Below are 23,021 nucleotides of genomic sequence, written 5' to 3' on the forward strand. Positions count from 1 at the left end.
AGAGCGGAGTTTAGGGCTGTTGTACATAGGGTCGCTATGAGTCGCAGGCAACTCGACGGCACATAACAACAACAACAACAACAACAACAACAATATTTGGGGTCATTCTTCGGCTTTCCTGGAAGTTTTAGGGCTACCATTTACTATTTTCACTGGTCCTTTATTGCTCTACAAGGCAAGAAATTTGCTATATTAATTAATTAAAGATCTCAGAATATAAGTAACCAACAAGAAATAGTATATAAGCAAGGGATATAAACTTCCCCCCTGCAGTTTATAACATTAGCAATCTTACATAGGGAAAAAAAAAAACAGCATGGCATTAAAAATAAAATATCTATATTCTCTATGATACACAATCCTCATGATTCTCACATGAAGGGATTTTTTTTTCTCTCTACACTAATAATACAAAAACTGGTGAAAGTTTCAGGAGAATTCGAACACTTAAAAGAAGGAAAGAAAGACTATGTGAAAAGAGTAAATTGCTCAGTTTTGTGTATCCTTGACCTTCTACCACACCAGTCTATTCATACTTGTTGTTTCTGTAGCTCTCCAGCTTTGTCAGTAACCATGACAGTATAGAACAGAGAACACCTCACCGTACAGACATGTTTTTAAGTCAAGGGTTGTACAGATAGATTAATGTTAACACTAGAAAGAGAAAAAAGAAAGGGGAAAAAAGCCCACTAGTGATAGAATCTGTCTTTAATTTCTATGTCCTTTGTTTGTAAAATGGAAGGACACTTTTTTATTTTTAACAATTAACATAAGAAAGAAATGAGTTTATACCAAATCTTGAGCTTGTTACAGTTATTGTACAGAATATTTATAACTCTCCTTGTAAAAGATTTTTATTCCTTACATATAGCAGAGAATAATCACATTGATTCTTGTCTAATAGAAAACTTTAACAGGCTCTGTTTTTCACTGAATTAAAATTCTACAATAGGAGAGGGCCAAAATGCGGACAGGGTCTGGTGGGTAAGGAATTGTGCTGTCAACTCAGAGACAGGTTGTCCAATCCACCAGATACTCCTTCTAAGCAATCTCCTCTTGTGTGATTTACAGTCTCTGAAAACCTGCTAGAGTGTCAGCTATGAGTCAGTTCCAACTCCATAGCAAGAAATTTATTTGGTCATCTGCAAACTCCAGTGATAACCTAACTACCTAAGCAATTTTATGTTAATTACATATTTCTTACCAATAATTTATAAGGATGACATTAGCAAATTCAACTGAACATGGTTTTCAACCAGTAGAAGAGAAAAAGAATGCTACGTGTCTAGGGCTTATTTGTCACTACATACAGGGCACAGATTTTTTGCTGCTCCTGAGTAACATCGAGTGGACTATGACTCATAGTGACTCAATAAACAATGGATCTGAGCCTTCCCCTATCCTTTGCCATCCTGACCAACTGAGACACACTTGAGCCCACCATTTCAGTTAGTGCCAGTCCCTCTCTTTGAGGGTCTTACCCTTCTTTGCTGACCCCTCCACCTTTCCTGGCCCATCACCTTTCCAAGCATCACGTCCTTTTCCAAGGCCTGGCCTCTCCGACCATCATGCCTAAAGTATGTGAGATGAGGTGTCACTACCCTTGCCTCCAAGGAGCGCACTGACTGCACCTTTTCCAAGATGTAACATTTTTACAATAGAGTCAATTCAGAAAAAAATGTGACATAAACACTACTTACTGTTTTGTACACTGTATAGTCTTTTAGAACATACCTGTAGAAATAAATGAGCTGTGAACTCACTCTCAATGTTAATTCTTGAGTCACATGTACTGGAAAAAATATAACTTATTACTATTAAAAATAAAAGAATGCTAGACCTCTTGAAGGCTCAGATGACAGTGATACTCTTACTACCACTTTCCTCCTCAAATCTATAGAAGACTATGTAGAAAGAGATAAAGATCTTCTCCCAGAAAAGTCAATAGAAAACTTTTAAAAGATTTGATATAATACTTATCAGCAGCCATTTCAAAAAGATCCAGAGATGGAACCTATTTTCATCCTCGTAAGCATTATAAAAGCCATGAATGAAGTCATCATAATTACAAAGTAAAGGTTTGACTACAGTCCTAAGTTCTGTGGCCAACAGAAGAGTCCGCATCTGTTCTAAAAGGACTTTTTATTGTCTTTGTGAGTCAGAATAAACTCATAGCTGACCCTCCAGTAAGTTTTCAGGGGCAGTAAATCACACAAAAGGAGAATGTCCATCTTTCTCCAAAGGTGCAGTTTGTGGATTTGAGCCCAGTGCTTTAGAGATTGCAGCACAGCTTCTTACCACTAGGTCAACAGACCTCCCTTAGATGACTTAGAAATCTTTTTTTTTTTTTTTAAATGCTGTGGCGTTTTGTTTTGTTTTAAGAATGGCACTTTATTCATCTTGAACTTCAGAGAAAACACAATTTTGAAAGAAGCCATGGTAAATAATGTTTTCAATGTTAATAATGCTTAAGTACTATCAACTTCCAAAGTATGTTTGCAAACTCTAGCATTCCATCCTATAGTTTCATAAAACATTTCATTAACTTCCCATGTTTTAGTTATCTTAAATATTAGTTACATTTCAGTAAATAAAGTACTGCAATGCATTCTGGTGAATTAGTCTCAACTAAGAGGAGACTAGAGCATGAAACTCAAACAAGAATGTTTAATGGAATACAAATATCCAATCTAGAAACTCTAATAAAACTCTCCCTTCTTTGGATGATAGCTCTTGGCTATTACACAGAGAGTCACAGTGGATGGGTCCCCTCAAAATGCGTTATAGATCAGGCTCATAATCTTTCCTTCCACAAAAATGGCACAAGAATTGATTTCAATTATCATTTAATACTTATTTCCCTCTCCTGTCAAAAAATGTTCCATACACATGAAACTTAAGGTTGGCAGCCTGGACTCATTTATGGAACTTTTAAGGACTATTGATTTAGCAGTGAATTTTCTAGTTCTCTCGTTGTTACTGGAAGGATGCCTCAGAGTCTGAATTAGATGATAGGATGGGCTGGAATGCTGATAGACTTCGTTAGAACTGATGAAAAGAATAGTTCCACAAAAATTTGTCAAAATGGATTTTATAAATTAGGTTAACATGATTGATTATACAGGGACAAAATTTTTCATGTAGCTTGGAACTGAATTTTAATTACATCTCCTCTTGGTTTGTCACAACGAGGTATATATCATTGATATTTGGTCTGAATGTTGGAAGAATACAAAGTAATTTAAAATAAATTGGTACTATATCTTTGAAAACCAGAAACTATTTTGTGTACCTGTGTCTTGGGATTATTTTTTTTTGTTTGCTTATTTCTTTTTGTGTGTCTTGCCTTTTTAAATTTATGCTTAGCTAAATCAGCAAAAAAAATCAAGAATATATTTATACTGTTTATTTAAGCAAACTCCCCATTTCTCCTTCCTTTATATATATATTCACATATTTCTAGTTATTTGCTCATTTATTACAAATGAAATCATACTGTAATGGACTTTAATGATGTACTACAAATTTTTAAAAGCTACAAATAATACAAATACCACAAAATTCAAGCAACAATGTAATTAATATAAATATTTACTAAATGCTCAACACATCCCTGTTTTAGTTTTCTCTATTTTTTGAGGCACAATTTTTAATCAATTTCTAATAAGACAGTTATTTTAAGAGAGTAAATACAAATTTTTGTTTCCCCTAGGAAGGCTGATAGAAAAATAAATACTGAAATTGAAAACTTTGAAATATTTCTCTATGTTTTCTAACATATTACAGTTATGATATAGGCTGTAGGTAATGTTTTTCAAACTGACAAATTTTTAGTAAATATGTATGAAGTTTCTATCTTGGCTAGAGAGTAGAAAAGGAGACATGGAGACATAGGGCTGTGATCATCTCTCTGAAAGGGTCAGATAAAGTGAGACTAGCACAGCTTCTCACCACCACAGAGCAGAAAGCAGATAAATAGCACATTGTCCAGCCCCATGCTTTCTCTAAAGCCTCAGCAGCAGCAAGAGGTTCATTTATTTGTTCTTTATTCACAGACTCACAGTTGTGGTTTTGATAATGGGGTTTACTAGGGGAGTTAGTTGAAGAGTGGGAGAAGTAAAGCATATCTCAATTCAATCCAGGTTTAGTCGGCAACCACAGGCCAGATAAACAGCAAAACACATTTCCTTCACAAGTAAAAGTTTTGGTTTCAGTTCAGCAAGCATAAATTCAAGAAGCCTCTGATTTACTCAGTCATCCAGCAAAGTTTGCATGAAAGTATTATAAGTCATCTTCTCCTTAATTTTGTGGTTAGCACAGCAAAACCTTTAGCTGTGGTTTTTATCTCAGGGCTCCTTTGGTTACACCTTGCCACAGTTTCTCTACAGCAATGCAAAAGTCTTTCCACCACCATCATAAGAGTCTTACCACCAGGGTCTCCCTGAAGTCCAGATGCCTTAAGTCTTGTTGCAACAGTCTTGCTACACAGTGTGGGAAGCACTATCTCTCTTATCCTAGACCCTCAGCTGTTGATAATTTGCAAGACCATGTGTCTGCAGTTAAGGTAGCTGGAGACAAGAGATGGCTTAACATAATGGATAAAATAAAGCCGACTTCTAGACTAACACTGCAATAGTCTAACTGAATTATATGGAAATGTTCCACAGACTAGATTCTGGCCCAATGAAATTCAATAATTTTTTCTCCTCCATGGGACTCATACTTCAGATGACAGTGCTATTACGTACAGTCAAATGGACTAAGATCATAGACCATGAATACTTGTATTATAATACTAGATAATTTAGTAAGGTTATTCCTGGTATCATCACTAAAATAGAACTTTCTTATTAGTTTCCCTCAAGCTCATCTCAATTTTTTGTTGAACCTATATGTGCACAGAAAACCTGCTTCAGCAATTTTGAAATTATGTGTGATTATTTAGAAGCAAGTCAGCAGCCCTGTCTTCGAAGATATTGTTGGATGTACTCATATCATTAAGCCTTTGGCTACTAGTATGGTGCTTAAACATTTCTGGTGTTGATGGACCTATATGACACACATACAACTATTCTACTAAATCTAAACCAATAAATCTAAACATAAACTCCACTTAGTACTCAAAAACTATTGTGTGGGAACTGACAGCTGATCCCAGAGTGTGTTTCCAGAACCTGTGAATTACAATGGAAGAGATTGCTCATTTCTTTCCTGTACAGCAGCTGGTAGATTTGAACTGCTTGTTTTGGGCTTGGTAATGCAACCCCCTACCCATTAGGCCACCAGAGCTCCAGGTAGAACTTTGTTGTTTTGTGTCATTGAGTTGGAAATGACCCATAGCTGATTTCCCAGTGGTTTTCTCAGAGGCAGTAAATTTCATGAGGGGAAACTTACCGCCTTTCTCCCATGAGCGCCTTTGAAATTGTAATCCAATTTCTTACCACTTTGCCACTAGAGTTAATTTTATTTACTATACATTAGTCTTGATGATGGTAATGTCTTGATGGCGGTCACGTTAGGGAAGTTTTTGGGGTTGTGTTTCATGTGTTTTACTGTTTTATTGCCCTGAAAAAGCAGGTATCATTTTAACTTTTGAGCAAGGGTGGAGGCCTGCTTAAGGGTGTGTCTTTAAAATCCCATAGTGAGGGGTTGAGTTTGCGGGCAGGCCTGGAGCCTCCATGCTAAGAGTTGGCCCCTAGCTTCTTGATGGTGGTCATGTCTTGATAGTGGTCACGTAAGGGAAGTTTTTAGAGTCACGTTTAATGTGTACTACTGTTTCCTCCCCCCAAAAAATGTGGGTGTCAGTTGAATTTTTAAACAAGGGTGGAGGCCTGCTTTAAAGGGTATGTCTTAAAAATATATTAGTTTTAGAATGAATGTTCTTTAAGTGATACGGCATTCATTTGTGTATTTCCGGTACTGAATAACTTGGAGTTGCTGTGATACTGAACACTGTGCCATAGCCGTGTTTAATACCATAATGATCACCCATAATGTACAATGTTTGGAGGAACTTCCAGATTGACTCAGGTTGGGAATCAGGAGTGGCATCCACTTCCTAAACCAGAAGCCTCTGGGAACTCTATAAACTCTATATAAACGTACAGAATTGATGTCAGTTATAGAACAGAAATCAGGTCTTTTGTGTAAGGGTAGCTATGAGTCTTATCCAACTTGATGATGCAAGCACTGCTAAATGAGACTAATGTTGTTTTATCTAGAGGAACATTCTTCCATTTTGTACATCATTCTTTGTCAATGTGCTGTATGAAATAACTCGGGTTTGCTGTGATGCTGAACATTGTGCCATTGGGGCATGAAATACCATAATGGTTTCCCAATGTTGACAGTGTTTGGTGGAGCTCCCAGTAGTAAAACAGGTTTGGAAGCAGCAGTGAAACCCACTTCCTAAACCACATGCCTCTGGGAACTTCATGAACTACAGAACCAACGATAGTTATGGAAAGACATTAGGTCTTTTGTTCATAGAGTCGCTATGAGTCTTGCTCAACTTGATGGCAGTCATCATCAACAACAACAACAGTGGCAAGAAGCTGCACTGCAATCTCAAAGGCCCTAGGTTCAAGGGCACTAGCAGCTCTACAGGAGAAGGATAGGCAATCTCCTTGCATGCAATTAACTGCCTTTGAAAACTCACTGCAGTGTCATCTAGAGTCCATTCAGACTCTACAGTACACAACAACAACAACTACCTCAACTTACTAAATGTTGCTACAATAAGAAAAAAAGCACAAGCGGTTTACCTTAAAAGAACTTTCTCTCCCCCCTCAAAAAATTCTGGAGAACAGAAGTCTGAAATCAGAGTATATGGAAGATTCTTCATTGTTTGAGGTCCCTGTATTTCCTTGGCCCAGTCTTCTACCAGCATGTGTCTCTGTATATATACTGATCTTTTTTATGACTCAGAAATTACTAGGTTTATTACCCACTCCACCTTTTGTATGACCTGGTTTACATAAAGAAAACTCTACTTCCAGAGAAAATTTCAATAAACATTCTTAAAATGCAGGACTTCAATATATATTTTTGTAGGGACAAATTTCAATCCACAGCACCTACTCTAATACCACGCGATAAAGTTGAAAATATAACTGGTAGGGGTATAAGAATGCAAAGAAATGAAGATCTCCACTAATTCCAGGTAAAATATATTACTTTTGTTGCCATAGAGGTAGATAAGAGCACATTTCAGAACTCCTGCTAAAACCTTCGAGAGGCTCTTCTTCAGCTTCAAGTTTAATACTTCTTTGGCTAACTTTATTACTCTCCAAAACCCTTGCGTCTTATTTCTCTGCCTCACTCCAATATCCAACCTTGCACCCTTGATGAAGCCTTAACTACTTTTCTTCTCATCCACATTCACCTGTTCTCAAACCTTATTATTTTCATCATCTTTGATCATTTCCAATCCCACTGTTAGCTTTATAGCCAAGAACATATCTGAAAAACTCACAACCCTTGCTAATTATGTAAATCTTTTCCCTTTTTTATACTCTTTCTTGCAGCCAGTCTTGGACAAATGAATTTTATAAAAATTCCTACTCTTGGTTTGCTTTCTGTTAACAAAAAATCTTCAGTCATATTTTCAATTAGACTAAGTGAAGCTGGAAGTTCACTTTTTGAGGTTACCTGGAAACCCATTTTTTTGTATACATTTTTTCAAGTGCTTGAGTTTTGTTTACATATCACTTTTGTTTCTTCAAATCAATCTCCCCGATTCTTCACATTTCTCTTAAAGGATTCTATTTCTTGCCTTTGCTCTTCTCATCCTTCTAGCAGTGACTTTTGTTCATCTTTCCACTTCTTATGTACATTTACTTATCTGTTGAGATTTCTTCCCATCTTAATGGTTTTTACGAAAAATCCACAGCCATTGATGACATTTTGCTTTACCTTAGCACATGCAGATTCTACTTCACATTTGATTCTACTTCACATTTAAAATATGCTAATTTTTCTGTCATTGACTTAATATTTATATTCAAACCAAGCTTACAGCTATTGAGTTGACTCTAGACCAAGATGGTGAGCAGAACTGCCATAGATTTCCAAGATTATAAATCTTGATGGAAACAGCTGCTTCTTACTTCTTACTCAGATATAAATAGCTGGTGGGTTGGGACTCTCAATCTTTCTTAGCTGAGTTAGCATCATGACTGTCTTTGAGTGAGTACACACAGACTATGATCAAAATATCACAAGCAGATTCATTTAAATTGCTATTACCAAACACTTTACTAAGAGGTGCAAAAATAAAAATAAAGACACATTTTCCAACTTCAAAGTGTATGGCTCATTTTAAATAGAAAAACAAAAACGGGGGGGGGGAAGGACTTTAATAGAGTACATAGCAAGAGGCCTATATAGCAATTCTATATTGCTTGTCTGATGCATTCTGTCTTCCCCACTAGATGGCATGTTTTTGAGAGGAATGACAGTGTATTAACGGTGTTTTTATATTTCCAACACTCCATTCCTGGAGGTACTGTGTTCTCTGTTGTTAGAAATTGTTGTATAAGACTAAGAGACACGTTCCAAATATTACCAGTGTATTTAAATGTTGATTTATAATTCATAAAGAAGGAAATATAACCTGCCCACAGTTGTGTGAATTTTTTGTGATACAAGTACTATTTAGGATATGGTATCAGGGTTCTTTACTGAGAGAAACAACAAAGACATGGAACATTTGAGAGAGTCAGAATACGGGTTGCAAGTCTCAATTCCAAGTTGCATTTTCCTTGTCTACTAATATATGCCAATCAACAATTAGGTTGTAGTGTTAGTGTGGGATTAAATTAATTAACATATACTGACTAGAATCTAGTAGAAATTCTAAAGTGTCCATCTTCTCATTGCCATTGAGCTGATTCTGACTCATAATTCACTTCCAGTTCGTTTCCAAGGCTGTCAATTCCATGGGAGGAAATTGTCCTTCTTTCTCCCATTGAACCTCTGGTGGATTCAAACTGCAGGTGTAGCCTGTGAGTTGAGACACAACCCTCATAGACTATGCCACCAAAACTGCCTGTTGCAAAACAGTTTTAGCTTTAGTTCTTTCTCTTTTGGTATATTATCTTCTGATAGAACTGATAAGTTTAGCATTTTGTTGCACAGGCTGTCATGTTTTTTAGGTGGGTTTTTTAAAAAAATAATTTTTTAAAATTAATTTTAATGAAAGTTTACAGAACTTTGCATTTCCATTCATTCATTGTTGCACTTTTCTCCCTGCCCAACCTCCACCCCCTAGTTCACTCTTCTTTTGGAAAACTAAAAGAAAAATTCTGTCATTGTTATACAATCCCTTCTCCCAAATCCACTCCACTATGCAGCCTTCATTTTGAAAAGAACTTCGTTCTGGACTCCTGTTATGACAATAATACCTAATCATATAACCCTTTTAAACAGTTCTCTCCCTCATCTGTTTCAATGCAGTTTACATAATTTATCGCATCTTTCTCAGTCTCCACCCCCTCCCAGCAGACCCGATGTCAGTCCCGTTTTACAACAGTGGAACTGTAATAGTATTTGTCCTTTTGTGACTGAGATATTTCACCCAACATAATGTCCTCCAGGGTGACCCATTTTTGAATAATATTTTAGTTCCTCAACTCTACTTCTATCATGATGACAGGTCTACAAAATGTAAATATCCTCTGTTTAGCATGAGGGTCAGTTAAATCAAAATTTTAAATATTAAGACCATTTCAGGATGTGCAGCAATTAAATTAATTCACTTTTTAATTTTTTCTTCTTAGATTCAGCTAACCCTCATGATGGTTTTAAACAGCACTCTCATTTACAGTAAGCTGTTTCTTGTCAGGCAAATTGCAAGGAGTGGATTTGATTACCAATATACATTCTATGTGGTCAGAAACTTAATGCTAAGCCCCAGCAGGGAAGAAAGAAAAAGTCTGCAAAAGTGAATTGGCTTCTAGTGTCATTTATAATAAAGGGAACCTTTTCTAAGAAATTTTACCTGAAAGTAAAGCACTCCTCTGAGATTTTCACCATCAACTCAGCATGGTGCTATTATTTCGTTATTGAAACACTTTAACTTTTGTTTTTCTTACTCCTTACAGAGGAATCAATAACGTAAAATTAGAGCAGAGAGAAGTTGCTCTTGAGTGTTAATCTGGACTTGGTAGTGACTGCTTCAAAGATTGCCGTCTGCAGTTCAGTACCTTTGTGCTTAACTCTCCATGCATTCATTAAAGAACTAACAGAAATATGATGTATTATATGTTTCAATAGAATGCAGCATACCAAATCTCAGTACTTACATCTATACTGTATTTCATATTATCAATAATATGAAATAGTACATACAACTTGGGGTGTTTGCCAAATTCACTCAGTTCTCTATGTAATATAAAAGGTTTGCTCTTAGCTACCAAACAAAAATGCTGTGGTTCAAAGTCACCTAGAAATACCACACACATGGGGGGTGGGGAGGAAGGTCTGTTGAATTGCTTTCATAAAGATTATAACCATGAATCTATGGAAAGTTCATGTCTTAAACAAAAAAAAAAAATGAAAGAAAGTTCATGTCTACTTTGTAATATGTGAGGTTCTCCTGAGTTAGAACTGACTCAATGGCATCAAGTTTCATTCAGTTTGGTTTGACAAGTTGATATTATTTTTCTTCTGTGTCAACATTGGTGTCTCCTCATATTACTTTCAGAGTTAGATCTCAATAACTATATTTGCATTTTGTGACACTTCCTCATAATTTCCTCCCTGACATTGGTGGCTGGTGAGTGGTGGATCTCAGACTTAACTTCAATCACTCAGACCTCAGTGCTGAGTTATTTGGTCCTTAGTAATAACTGCATAGTTCCTAGTGACTAAGTAGTGCCAGACATTTGACACATCTGAGTGAGTGCTATTCTCTCACTTGGGTATCTAGATTAACACTAAGAGACAGCCCATCAGTGTGTATGTGTGCTTGTTCATCTGAACAAACCCACATACTCTCAGCAGCTATCGTGTGGCAATCCATATTTTGCCAGATGTTGAGCCCTGTTGACTGGAGAAGTGACATAACCAAGACTGTAGAGAAAAATCAATTATAGAGAAAATCCTCCTGACTATGTCACAGTTCCTTGGCAAAGTTGTTTCTGATAGTGAGGTAGCACCCTTATTAATGGATTTTATGACCCTCCTCTTAATTTATCAGGGAGTCTCTGGATATTACAAATGGTGCAATTCTCTAGTTAAAAGGTTGGTAGAGGCACCTATGACAAAAGGCCTGGTGTTCTGCTTCCAAAAGCTTACAGCCTTGAAAAATGTATTTTTCAGCTCTACTCTAGCGACTAACAATTTTCATGTAGCTGTTATGTTAGTCTAAGAAGTTCAAATAGTTTTTTATTTGCAATCAATTTAATGCCTAATTAACTCAGAGAAGTAGGCAAAAAATAATATCTGTGACTTCAAAGGGGCTGTATTTTTTTTTCTGGGCAGAAATTAAGGATGGATAGATAGATGATAGATAGACAGATAGATAGATAGATAGATAGATAGATAGATAGATAGATAGATGAATAGATAGATAATAGATAGATTGATTTTATGTAACAGTTATCTTTTATCTAATGCCTACAATGTTCTTGATTGGAATTCAGGTTTCTGTTTTACATGTTTATGTATATTTAGTTCTAATATTTGATAATCCTATTGTAAGGTTGAAAATACTACCATTGTACAAAAGAAGTATCTAAACCGCTAAGTGGTCATTAAACTGTACAACTCGGGAGAGAGCTGGATTTTAAACTTGAGGATGCTTGTACCTATTTACAAAGTCCACATTCTGTGGAGTGCAAAATCGAACAGAAATTCCTGAAAGTCTGAACATTCAGTTGGATCTGAAAGTGAACTTCCAACTTCACCTATGATTGTCCTCAATACAATAAGTGAAGTATCAACTTTCCTATTTTTTTCAAAAATCTTGATGTTATATTTTACTGTTCTCCTTTGCACATATTTCACACCTCTTCCATTATCAGATTATTACACACCTATCTCCTTTGTACACTCAAAATCTGATATTCTCATCCCTTCCAAGCCCTCTCTGTTTCCTGAGAGTTACACAGTGTTCTTCCTGTTTGCATTTTTAGGTCACTTGCCATATTCTATTATTCATGAAACAGAGTGATTATGTTAAAACTTAAATTTTATCCCACCATTCCTGTGCTTCCTACCCTTGAACAGCAATACAGACTGACTAATTTCTCTCTGACATTATCTACTTACTACTTCTTCTCACATCTTCTTCTTGGTTTAAGATCCTTGTTATTCCCCAACTATTTCAAGTGCATTCCACTTCTGGGAACAACACTTGTTGCCTCTACCAGAGATGCTCTTTACGGAGACTGTTCTTAGCCTGATCCCTCATTTTATTCAGCCTTTTTGCTAAAAGTTTGAATTCAGAAACTCTCCCCAACTTCTCATTTTCCCAGCAGTGCCCTCTTTTTTTTAAAAAAAAAAAAACACTAAACATCTATCTCCATCCAACTTTATTCAGCTGAAACCTCTAATGAACACTCCAGCATGCCCAGTGACTATGAATTGTGTTATAAGATTGCCTTTCTTTCTTCCAAGGTGCTGCTAGTGGATTGGGACTACCACATTTGGTGCCACATTTGGGTTGGCTGCACAACTCCCTATAGCCTACACTACCAGAGCTCTCTTGTATATGTATGTATTCAAACAATTCAATTCACAATTGTTGAGTAGTAAATTACTAAGAGTTGATACTCTGGCAGGTTTTCAGGGTAGTATGTTGCATGGGAGGAGACTGCTCATTTTTCTTTTACAGAGCAGTTGGTGGATACAGACGTGCAGCTCTTGAGTGACAGCATAACCCTTTCATCCACTAAGCCACCAGGTGAAAAATGGACAACATTCCTCACATGCACTGGTCTGCAAACCCACTGGAGGGTCAGCTATAAGTTGGTTCCAACTCACTGCTTTGCAACAACAACAACACACACACGCAAACACATACACACATATATTAATTGGTGTTTGCTTTCTGTTTTGTGCACAACTAGGTCTGTAAGGTTTTCAGCACCGTGCCTGAGACAGAATAGATAGGCTCAGCAAATGAGTGAACAGATGAAGATGAGTGGATACTTTGAAAACCAAAGTAACAATGTCAGATTACATGGTTTGATGTGAATTTTGCATGTCAGTTTGGTTAGGCAGTTTGGTTAGTTTGGTTAGTGCACTGTTGTTTGTCCAAATACTAGTCAAAAGTCCATTATGAAGTAGTTAAATAAGATTGAATAATATTGTGGGTGAGTCTTAAATAATGGCTTGAAGGATTTAAGAGAGAAGGAAAAGGAAAACTTGTGACCGAGCAGATAGGGATTTGCAGTGCCACTCCAAAATTGGGAGGTTCAAATCCACCAGCTGCCCCTTCAGAGGAGAATGGGCAATCTCCACCCAAGTGATTTATAACCTCTGAAAACCTGATCAGCTACGAGTTGGTTCCAACTCTAGAAGAATGAGTTAAACTGAAAAAAAAAATAATTAAAAAAAATACCTAGAGTATTTTACCTCTAAGGTACAAATAGATGTTTTACAAAAACTCTCTTACTCTCTTTACTCTTGTTCTTCTCTGATTAATGGATTTTGGAAGACAAGATTGAAGACATCTCCAGCCTTTATTCTGATCTATGGTATATGGATTTGTTAGGTCCCACAATCTTATGGAACAATTCTTTAAAATTTATCTATCTATCCATCCAGAAATTCCTGGTCCTGTGTCTCCAGAGAATTTTTATTAAGACACATGATATCAAATATTTTCTACTTCTCCCAAGAAGCAGCCATCTTCTTGATTTACCCATTCAGAATATAACCCTTTAATGCCAGCTTTTATAAACTCTTAATGCTTGCGTTTCTCATATTTTCTTTTTATTCCAGTGATTTATTTGTTATGAATTGAAACGCACATGAAGGCCTACAATTCTGTTCTCACCACTCTTATTCTCTTTTCCTGAAGCTATTTATGCTGCATAAATTCCTTCATAAAAAGAAATTTTGACCAAAGTTTTATGAAAATTATTTTTTCCCCTTGATAATTTATTTTTTTCAAATTAACTGAATGTTTAAACCTTTCTTTGGAAGTCAGAAAAGTCTCATAATAATATATAAAGACTGGATCTAGGCCATACTTGAGAAATAATAATAATTCTACTATTCCTGTTGTGAATTTTTCTTTTATTTCATCAACATATACTTATTTTGCACCTTTTATGTGTCAGGAAATAAAGATATAAATAATTTCCCCAAGGTCACACACTAAATGACGGAGCTTGGCTCTATGTTTTTTGATTTTGAAGCTTTCAGTGTATCTTCTGATTTTGTTTGATTTGTCATGATAGGAAAAATTCAGATTATATAAGACTTAAAATATAAATGTCTTACTTTCCCCTTTTCTAACAGTTTTCTATATTTCACATTTCTTTACCTTCCTGCAGACCTTATATTAAGCAGCAATAATTTTCCCTTTAAAAGATGGATTGACACAATAGCTATAACAATGGACACAAATGTAGCAATGAGTATGAAGAAGACTTAGGACAGGGTAATATCCTTTCTCATATAGGTAAAATCATACTGACTTGGAGCTGGTTTGAGGGAAACTAACAACATTTGTTTTTCTAAAAAATTTTCTGTATTTCCAGGTATACCTATAAACTATGTTTCCAATATTCTAAAATTATTTTGCTTAATTATATTTTGTTTCTTTTGATTTTCCAACCCATAGATGTGTATATATTCTAAAATAAGGTTACATTTTCATAATATTCACAGAGGAGAGCACATCTGTTGGGGGATTAATGAAACAAGACCTACAATATAGGGTAGAAGGGAAGGAGAGATTAAAGGTAAAATATTTCATCAGAGAATGAGTGAGCTGGTTAGCATCAATTTAAATCAACAAACACATTTGCAGAAAAATACTACATGGTTACACTGTTGTTGTGTGTGGTTGAGTTGGAACTGATTCATAACTGACATTTCAGCAGGCTTTCAGAGGTCGTAAATCTGATGGGAGGAAGCTGTCCATCTTTCTCCAACAGAGCAGCTGGTGGATTTGAACTATGTAAGGTTAGTGTGGCAGTGTACCTCCTTACCGCTAAGCCACCAGAACTCTCTTATGGTTATGCTGCTGCTGTTGTTGTTAGTATGTGACAAGGAGTCATCGACGATTCATAGTGACCCAAAGAACAATAGTTCTGAGCCCTGCCATACTCTGAGCTAATCTCACAGCCTCCAATATACCTACCCCTATTACCCCAGTCACTGTGTCAATCTCATCTGGGGTCTTCCTTTTCTAAGTTGTGCATCTACCCTTCCAAGTATGATGTCCTTATCCCAGGACTGGTCCTACCTGGCAACATTGGCAAAGTGTCAAAACCTTGCCCTTCAAGGGGCAACTTAGCTTCACCCTCTCCAGGACAGAATTTTTGTTTGTTTTCATGGCAGTCCATGGTATGTTCAATACTATTCTCCAGAATTACAACTCAAAGGCATCCATTATTTTTTCGACATCTTTAGTCATTGTCTAGTTCTCTGATGTAATTATGAAGACTATAACCTGGGTTAGTACACATTAGTCTCTATACTGAGCTTGTTGCTCTTCAGCACACTGGAGAGGTCCTTAACAGCAGACTTTCCTAGTGGAACTTGTCTTTGGATTTCCTGACTACTGGTGCCAAGAGTATTGATTGCGGTCTGAGCAAGATGGAATTTTTAACAATCTAAATATCTTCTTCATCTGTCATCATGCAGTCAATATGCCTGGTGGAACAAAACTTTGCTTTCTTGATGTCAATATGTAATCCATAGTAAAGGGCACAGTCCTTGACATTCTGCAGCAAACATTTCAGATCCTCCTCAGTTTCAGCAAGTAAGATATGTCATTTGTCTAAGGCATGTTGTTGTTGAGTCTTTCTTGAATCCTGATGCCACATTGCTCTTCATAAAATTCTGCATCCCAAATTATCTGTTTTGCATATAACTTGAAAAGATATGGGAAAAGGAGCTAGCCATGACTGCTTTCTTGATTTTGAGCCATGCAGCATCTCCTTGCTCTGTTCTGATGACTACTTCTTGGTCTAAGTACAGGTTTCACATTAGCACAATCCCCATTCTTCTCAAGATTAGCCACAATTTGTTGTGATCCACCCAGTCAAATTCATTTGCATAGTTAATGAGACACAGATAGACATTCTTCTGATACTTTATGCTTGTAACGATCCATCTGACATTGGCAATAATGCCCTTAGTGCCAGAGCCTCTTAAAAACCCAGCTGTCTCTGTTGATGAACAGTCATGTTTGAATAATCTTCAGCAGGAGTTAGTTTGCATGTGATATTAGCGATTTCTATCATGTGATAGGAGAAATGGACACACAGACTTTAACATGTTATGACAGATGGAATTGTGGAGGTTGTTATGTGCTATCGAGTCGCTTGCCACTTATAGCGACCCTGTGTACAACAGCCCTAAACCCTGCTGTATCCTGTGCCAATCACACTGCCTCTGACACACCCATCCCAATTACCCCAGTCACTGAATCAATCCACCTCATAGAGGGTCTTCCCCTCCTGCGCTGTCTCTCCACCCTCCGAAGCACGATGTCCCTATTCAAGGACCGGTCCCTCATTACAACATGTCCAAACTATTCAGATGAAGCCTCAGAATCCTTGCCTCCAAGGAGCTGCCTGGTTTAACCCTCTCCAGGATGAATCTGTTTGTTTTCTTAGTAGTCCATGGTACATTCAATACTCTTCCGCAGCACCACAGCTCAAAGGCATCAATTCTCCTTCTATCCTCCCTAGTCACTGTCCAATTCTCTGATGCATAACAAGTGATTGCAAAGACCATGGCCTGTATCAGACGCACCTTAGTCTCCAGAGAGACACCATTGCTCTTCGGTACTTTGGAAAGGTCCCTAACAACAGGACAGGTGAAACAAAGATAAAGAAAAGACCAAAAGGGTGCTCAGAAAAACAAGTTATTCAACAGATTTAGTGGCTAGAAAGAGATGGTGATGCTTAGATAAAACGCATTTCTTCTGTAACTATTGCACCCACTCAATCACACATTTATTTACATGGTTAGATTACAAAACCCAGATAATAATGTAAAAGAAAAATGTATTATGTTAATATGGAGAGTAACCATACTAGACACAAATGGATGTTGAGCACTTCATTAGATAACTGTCAAATTACATAATATCATAACTGCCAAATTACTGAGAATCACAGTCCAGCAAAGTTCCTTTATAACCTTAGCCATTATAATCAGTATGAAGTGAGCCTCAAACCTCTCTATTTGTAACTACAAGACATACATTATTAATGCAAAGCAATCAGCAGGTTTTTTGCTATTGTCACTGATGTCATACATATAAAATGCTTACTAGCAACATTAAGTGAGGAATCCATGTATGTGCATGTGCACTTAAACTTGTATGCATGTGAGTCTTTCTGTCAATTTCAGATCACTAATACAGTGAAAGAAAAATAAAATATATTTAAAAGAAAGAACAGTCACATGGTCTCACATAATTGCTAATGTTTGGAGTAGAATGACATCATATTTGTCTAGTGTTTGTGAAAGAATTAACGCTAGTTTTTAGCATGTCCTAGAAGGATCTTCTGAATTATGTTTAGAATGACTTATTTAGAAATTTAATCTTGTCTTCTATACATAAGACACATCCCAGTAGAGTTTGATACTTAAATGCAAGCAATTTCACTGGTCTCAACAACAATGATGGCATCTGCAAAGTAAATGGTTTTCTTGAAATATTTCAATTTAAATGCATTGCTCTAAGTCTTGTCACACGTGTCTTTCTTTGTAACAGACATATTCTTGTGCTCACAGTACGTAAATATCTTTGAGATTTGGTTGTTTAACCAACCAGTTTCACTCTCAAGGGTACTTACATATTCCTCATAAGCCTCATGGGCTGGAGGAGGAGGGGCTCTGTATCCTGGCAATGTTGGCGCCCCTCTTGCTCTTGGGGTAGGAACTCCTCTTGCTACAGGTGGCACTGGAAGAGCTCCCCTGGTCACTGTAGTCCCCCGAGGGGTGAGGACACCTCTTCCAGGAGGTGGTGGAGGAGGAATTGCACCCCCACGGCCCCTACGAGAGACCAGACCACATGTACAAAGTCATACACATATGCCAAATAAGGAAGGAGAGTAAGAGATTGTAACAGATAAAGTTCTCATCTCACAAACAATAGGAAAGAGCCTACATTTATTTAAGAGTATTAGAATGTAAAGTGTATTGCCCTTCACAGTTCAAGAAAGCCAGTTTTGGTACCCTGTTTCCTCTGGCATCTTTTGATCTCAGTGTATGAGGCACTCATGCTGGGTTGTGGTTTGCAGTTTTGTTTTGTTTTTGTTTTTTTAATTCTTATTTTATATTGGCGTGCATACAAAATTTGTACCTTGTAAAAATATGATATTAACTACAACTTAGCTTCCATGAAAAGCACATAAACTAGTTTGATATTTTGAGTTATACAACGAAAACTCATGGTAAAATAGGGATAAGGGATCTCTAATAGCATAGTCCAGAGGTAGCCGTACTGTTATCCCAGAAGTCAAAATTTTCAAGTTCACCAGTTTCTCCACAGAGAAGGATGATCTATCTCTTCCCATTGCAATGTACAGCCTATGAAACCTGATAGAAAGTCAATGATGAGTCAGTGCTGACTCAAAGACAGTGAGATGTAAAAGAGACCAATAAACACTGTTGTTATACTCCAAATTTACCCAGAAAATCTAGTTTACCTGATCCAGGACTCACTGGATGACCTGTAAAACAGAGCTGTTAGATACTTAAGTCTCCTCAATGCTGGGGGTTATTGACAGTTACGTAAATGCTGTCATTTAAAAAAAAAAACAAAAAACAAACAAACAAAAAAAAAACCAACTGCACTATAATAAAATGTGGCCGTCTAAGTGGTTCCATCCTGTTTATTGTGACTGCAGCTTGTGGTCACTTGAAACCACCACTCATTGTCATTGTTTCATTGTCCTAAATGTAACCCCCATGTGCTGGCACAGTGCCCAATATATTTCCCTATGGTAACTATGACTCTAGTAGAATACATTAGCTGTGTACAATAAAAAGAATTGACTAAATCCTTTGCACTGCAGTGTTTGACACAAAAGTAACTTGCACCGACAGCTTATGATCAAATGGTTGCAGCCAACTTTTATGGTATTCCGAGGTCTTTGGAAAGGTTGAGTGTTTGTCTGATGTCTGTAGGCGACGGCACAGTTATTTCACTTTTTATTATGTCTGAAAGGTTGGCCTCGAGAAAGTACTGCTTTCAGCAGGAACACTAAAGCTTTGGGAGAAAATGATGATCATTGGGATGTCAACAATCACACTTTTTTGGCTGTACCCACATATGGGGGATGTAGGTTATGCTTTCTGCTATGAATAGCATCAGCTGCTTCTTTATTGCTTGCAGAAAATGAGCTTTTACGAAGTGAACAGTAAGAATGCTGGTAAAGCTTTTAAAAGTTTTAAATAGATTACAGAGCTGATGAATAGAAAAAATTTCTGAAACTTGTTCAGTGTGAATTTATTGTGAGTCTAATGTATATAGATGCTTTTCAAGGTTGGAGGAAAAAAGGTGATATACAAAAGAACCGAAGGTCTAGGCCCTGCTTTGAGTACAACATGACTAAGAACACAATATTCTGCATTATCAAAGTAACATAAAATGCATATCTGTGAGAAAAAATAGTATGTAAAAGCCAGCTTTATCCTCTTTTAGTGTACTAGTAAATGTTTACTCCTAAGTAGGCTGAGGCTACATGGAGGCTTGTTATCCTCGCTTATTTTTAAGCTCAGTATCTTAACACACTCAAGAGTATTATATTTTCATGATGAATTCCTGAGTCACTTTATTTTGAACTATGATCACAATGCCTGGTTAGACCAATGGATGAGTATGTATTACAAATTTCTAGACTTAATGAAGGTTTTAAATTTCCATTTCCTAAAGTTAAGGCAGATGACAGAATTCTTCAGAATTCTTCTGCTCCAGAATTACATGATCTAATTCCCCATCCTATAACTTCAATTCTAAGGGACAGGCCTTTCTAAGAACATACCCAAAGTACAGGAGACAAAATTTTGCCATCCTTGCCTAAAGGAGTACTCTCGCTGTACCTTCTCTAAGATATATCTGCTCATTATTTTGTCAGTCTATGAGATATTCAGTACTCTTCTCCAACACCACAACTCAAAGGCATAATTTTTATTTCTATAATTCTTATTAACTGTCTACCTCCCAGATGTACAGCAAATGAGTGAAAAGATCATGGCCTAAATAAAGTGCACCTTAGTCTTTAAACTGACATCATTGCTCCTCAGTATTTTAAAGAGGTCCCTGAAAGCTGACTTTCTCAATGTAATATGTCTTTTAATTTGACCGTTGGTGTCATTGATGTTGGTTGTAAATTCAAGTAAGTTTAAATCATTGACAATTTCAATCATCCACTATCATGATGTTGGCTGTTTGGCCCAGAGGTGAGGATTTCTGTCTTCCTGATTTGAGATGTAATCTAGATTGAAGTCTATAGTCTTTGATCTTCTGCAGCAAGAATTTCTAGTCCTCCTCATTTTTAGCAATCAAGTTAATACTGCATAAAAAATATAAAAGCTGCATAAAAAAGTAAAGCCACATAATGCAGGTTGTTAATGAGTCTTCCTTCTATTTGGATGCTACCTCTTTTTTTCTATAAAGTCCAGTCTCTCAATTTATTTGCTCAGGACACTGATTTGTGAAGCTTCATCTCCTATATTTTGGATATATCACTAGAAGGGGCTATCCCTTGGAAAAGGGGATTATGTTAGGAAAGGTAGAAGGTAAGAGAAAAAGAGGAAGACCTTCAACACGATGGACTGGCATAGTGACTGCAGTCATGGCCTTAAATGTGAAAGAAATGATGAGGATAGATAATGATAGGACAGGGTTCAAATCTGTTGTCTATGGAGTAGTTATGAGTCATATTTGATTTGATGGCATATAACAACAACAGCACCTTCAACAACTGACTTGTTGTATACCATAGAGTTGGAACCAACCTATAGCTGACCCTCTGGTGGGTTTTCCAAGGCAGTTATTTGCAGTGGAGGAGATTGCCCATCTTTTACCTGTGGAAGAGTTGGTGATCTTGAATTCCACTCCTTTGGGATTGCAGCACCACTTCTTGTTATTAGGCCACCAGAGTCCTCCACCAGACACAAAAAAGAGTAAACTTGTCTCTTAAACCTTTTACTTTACTTTCTAGATGATGTATCTTTTTCTTGACTTTTCACTTGTATACTCTGTGTGTTATGTATTTGACTGTGTGGGTCATAACAGCTATGGCTAATATTGAGAAGAATGGAAATCCCAGAACACTTAATTGTGCTTATAGGAAATCTATATCTAAATCAAAAAGGTGGTGTCTGAACAGAACAAGGGACAACCGTATGGTTTAGAGTCAGAAGAATTTGTATCAGGGGGTCTATCCATTCTCCATGCTTAATCAATCTTTATCCTGAGCAAACAATCCATAAAGTTGGACTCTATGAAGAAGAATGTCACAGCAGGATGGGAGGAAGACTCATCAACCACCTGACTTATTCAGATGACAAAACATTGCTTGCTCAAAGTGAGGAAGATCTGAAATCTCGTTTCAGAAAATCAACAACTGTAGCTTTCAGTATGAATCACATCTCAACAACAACAAGAAAAAAAAAGGTTCTTACCACTGGATCAATGGGCAACATTATTATTGATGGAGAAAGAATTTAAACTGTCAATGATTTCTTCCTGCTTAGAGCCACAATCAATTCACTTAGTTACCAATAATCAGGAGATAAGGGTACATATTGCTATAGCTAAGTCTACTGTCATGGATCTCTCCAAAATGCCTAAGAGCAATGATGTTAGTTTGAAGACTAATATGCATCTGATTCAGGCCATTGTTTTCTCATTTACTTGTTATGCATCTTAAAGCTGGACAATGACGAAGGATGACAGAAGAAGAATCAATACCTTTGAGTTGTAGTGTTGGAGAAGAGTACTGAATAGCCGATGGACTGCCAAGAGAATGAATATGTATGGCTTGGAGAAGGTGTAGCCAGAATGTTCTTTGGAGGCAAGGATGGCAAAGTTTCATCTCTCATACTTTAGAGATGTTGCTAGGACATGCTATTCCTTGGAAAGGGATATCATGCTCTCAATGGTGGCGTGTCAGTGAAAAAGAGGAAGACCCCATGGAGATTGAATTGACTCCATAAATTGACTGTAGTAAAGGACTCAAGTAGTTCAAAGATGGTGAGGATGGCACCGTGTACAGCAGGATTCAGAGCTGTTGTTCACAGGGTCACTGTGAATCATAATTGACTTGAAGGAACTTAACAACAACAACAACAGTAATAATGCTATGTGACCCTGCTGGTATCTGAAATATAGCTAGTAGAGCAACAGGCAAGCCACCACAATAGGGCAAACTGATTGACAAATGGGTGGTGACAATCCAGTATGCCTTCTACACTCCAACTCAAGTTTCACTTCACCTATTTATAACACTGCCTACATCTACTACAATACACTTTCTTAATTTCATGAGAGAAAGTTTTACGTCTTCATCTCTTTCTTGTTCTTCAACTGACTGTAATCTAGTGTTTTTGCCATTTTGTCAAAACTATTCTTACTGAGATTAGAGTAGCCTATCAATTTCCAAATCAAATGTGGGTTGTTAAGTTTTGGTTGGTTTTTTGTTTTTGTTTTGGTTTTTTTGTTTTTTTGTGGGGGAGGGTTGGTAATTTGCGTTTTTTCCCCATGCCCTATTTTCATACTAGGAGTTTTATTGGTGTGATGGTTAAACAGTAGTCTGCTAATTTAAAACCCACCCAGGAGAACACCTTGATGATCTACTCCTATAAGGTTCAAT

General features: G+C 36.9%; 1 protein-coding gene across 1 annotated transcript in view; it reads right to left on the reverse strand.

Annotated features, from left to right (window-relative positions):
- Nucleotides 1-23,021, reverse strand: part of KHDRBS2 (KH domain containing, RNA binding, signal transduction associated 2) — a 1,025,883-nt gene that overhangs the window by 300,200 nt on the left and 702,662 nt on the right. Inside the window, exon 6 of the mRNA XM_006893149.1 lies at nucleotides 17,994-18,192. Within this exon, the coding sequence (XP_006893211.1) occupies nucleotides 17,994-18,192 (199 nt within the window). The remainder of the gene's footprint in view (nucleotides 1-17,993; nucleotides 18,193-23,021) is intronic.

The sequence above is a fragment of the Elephantulus edwardii genome, unplaced genomic scaffold (genome assembly GCF_000299155.1).
Source record: "Elephantulus edwardii isolate Elephantulus edwardi_28Jun2011 unplaced genomic scaffold, EleEdw1.0 scaffold00124, whole genome shotgun sequence".
Classification (NCBI taxonomy): domain Eukaryota; kingdom Metazoa; phylum Chordata; class Mammalia; order Macroscelidea; family Macroscelididae; genus Elephantulus; species Elephantulus edwardii.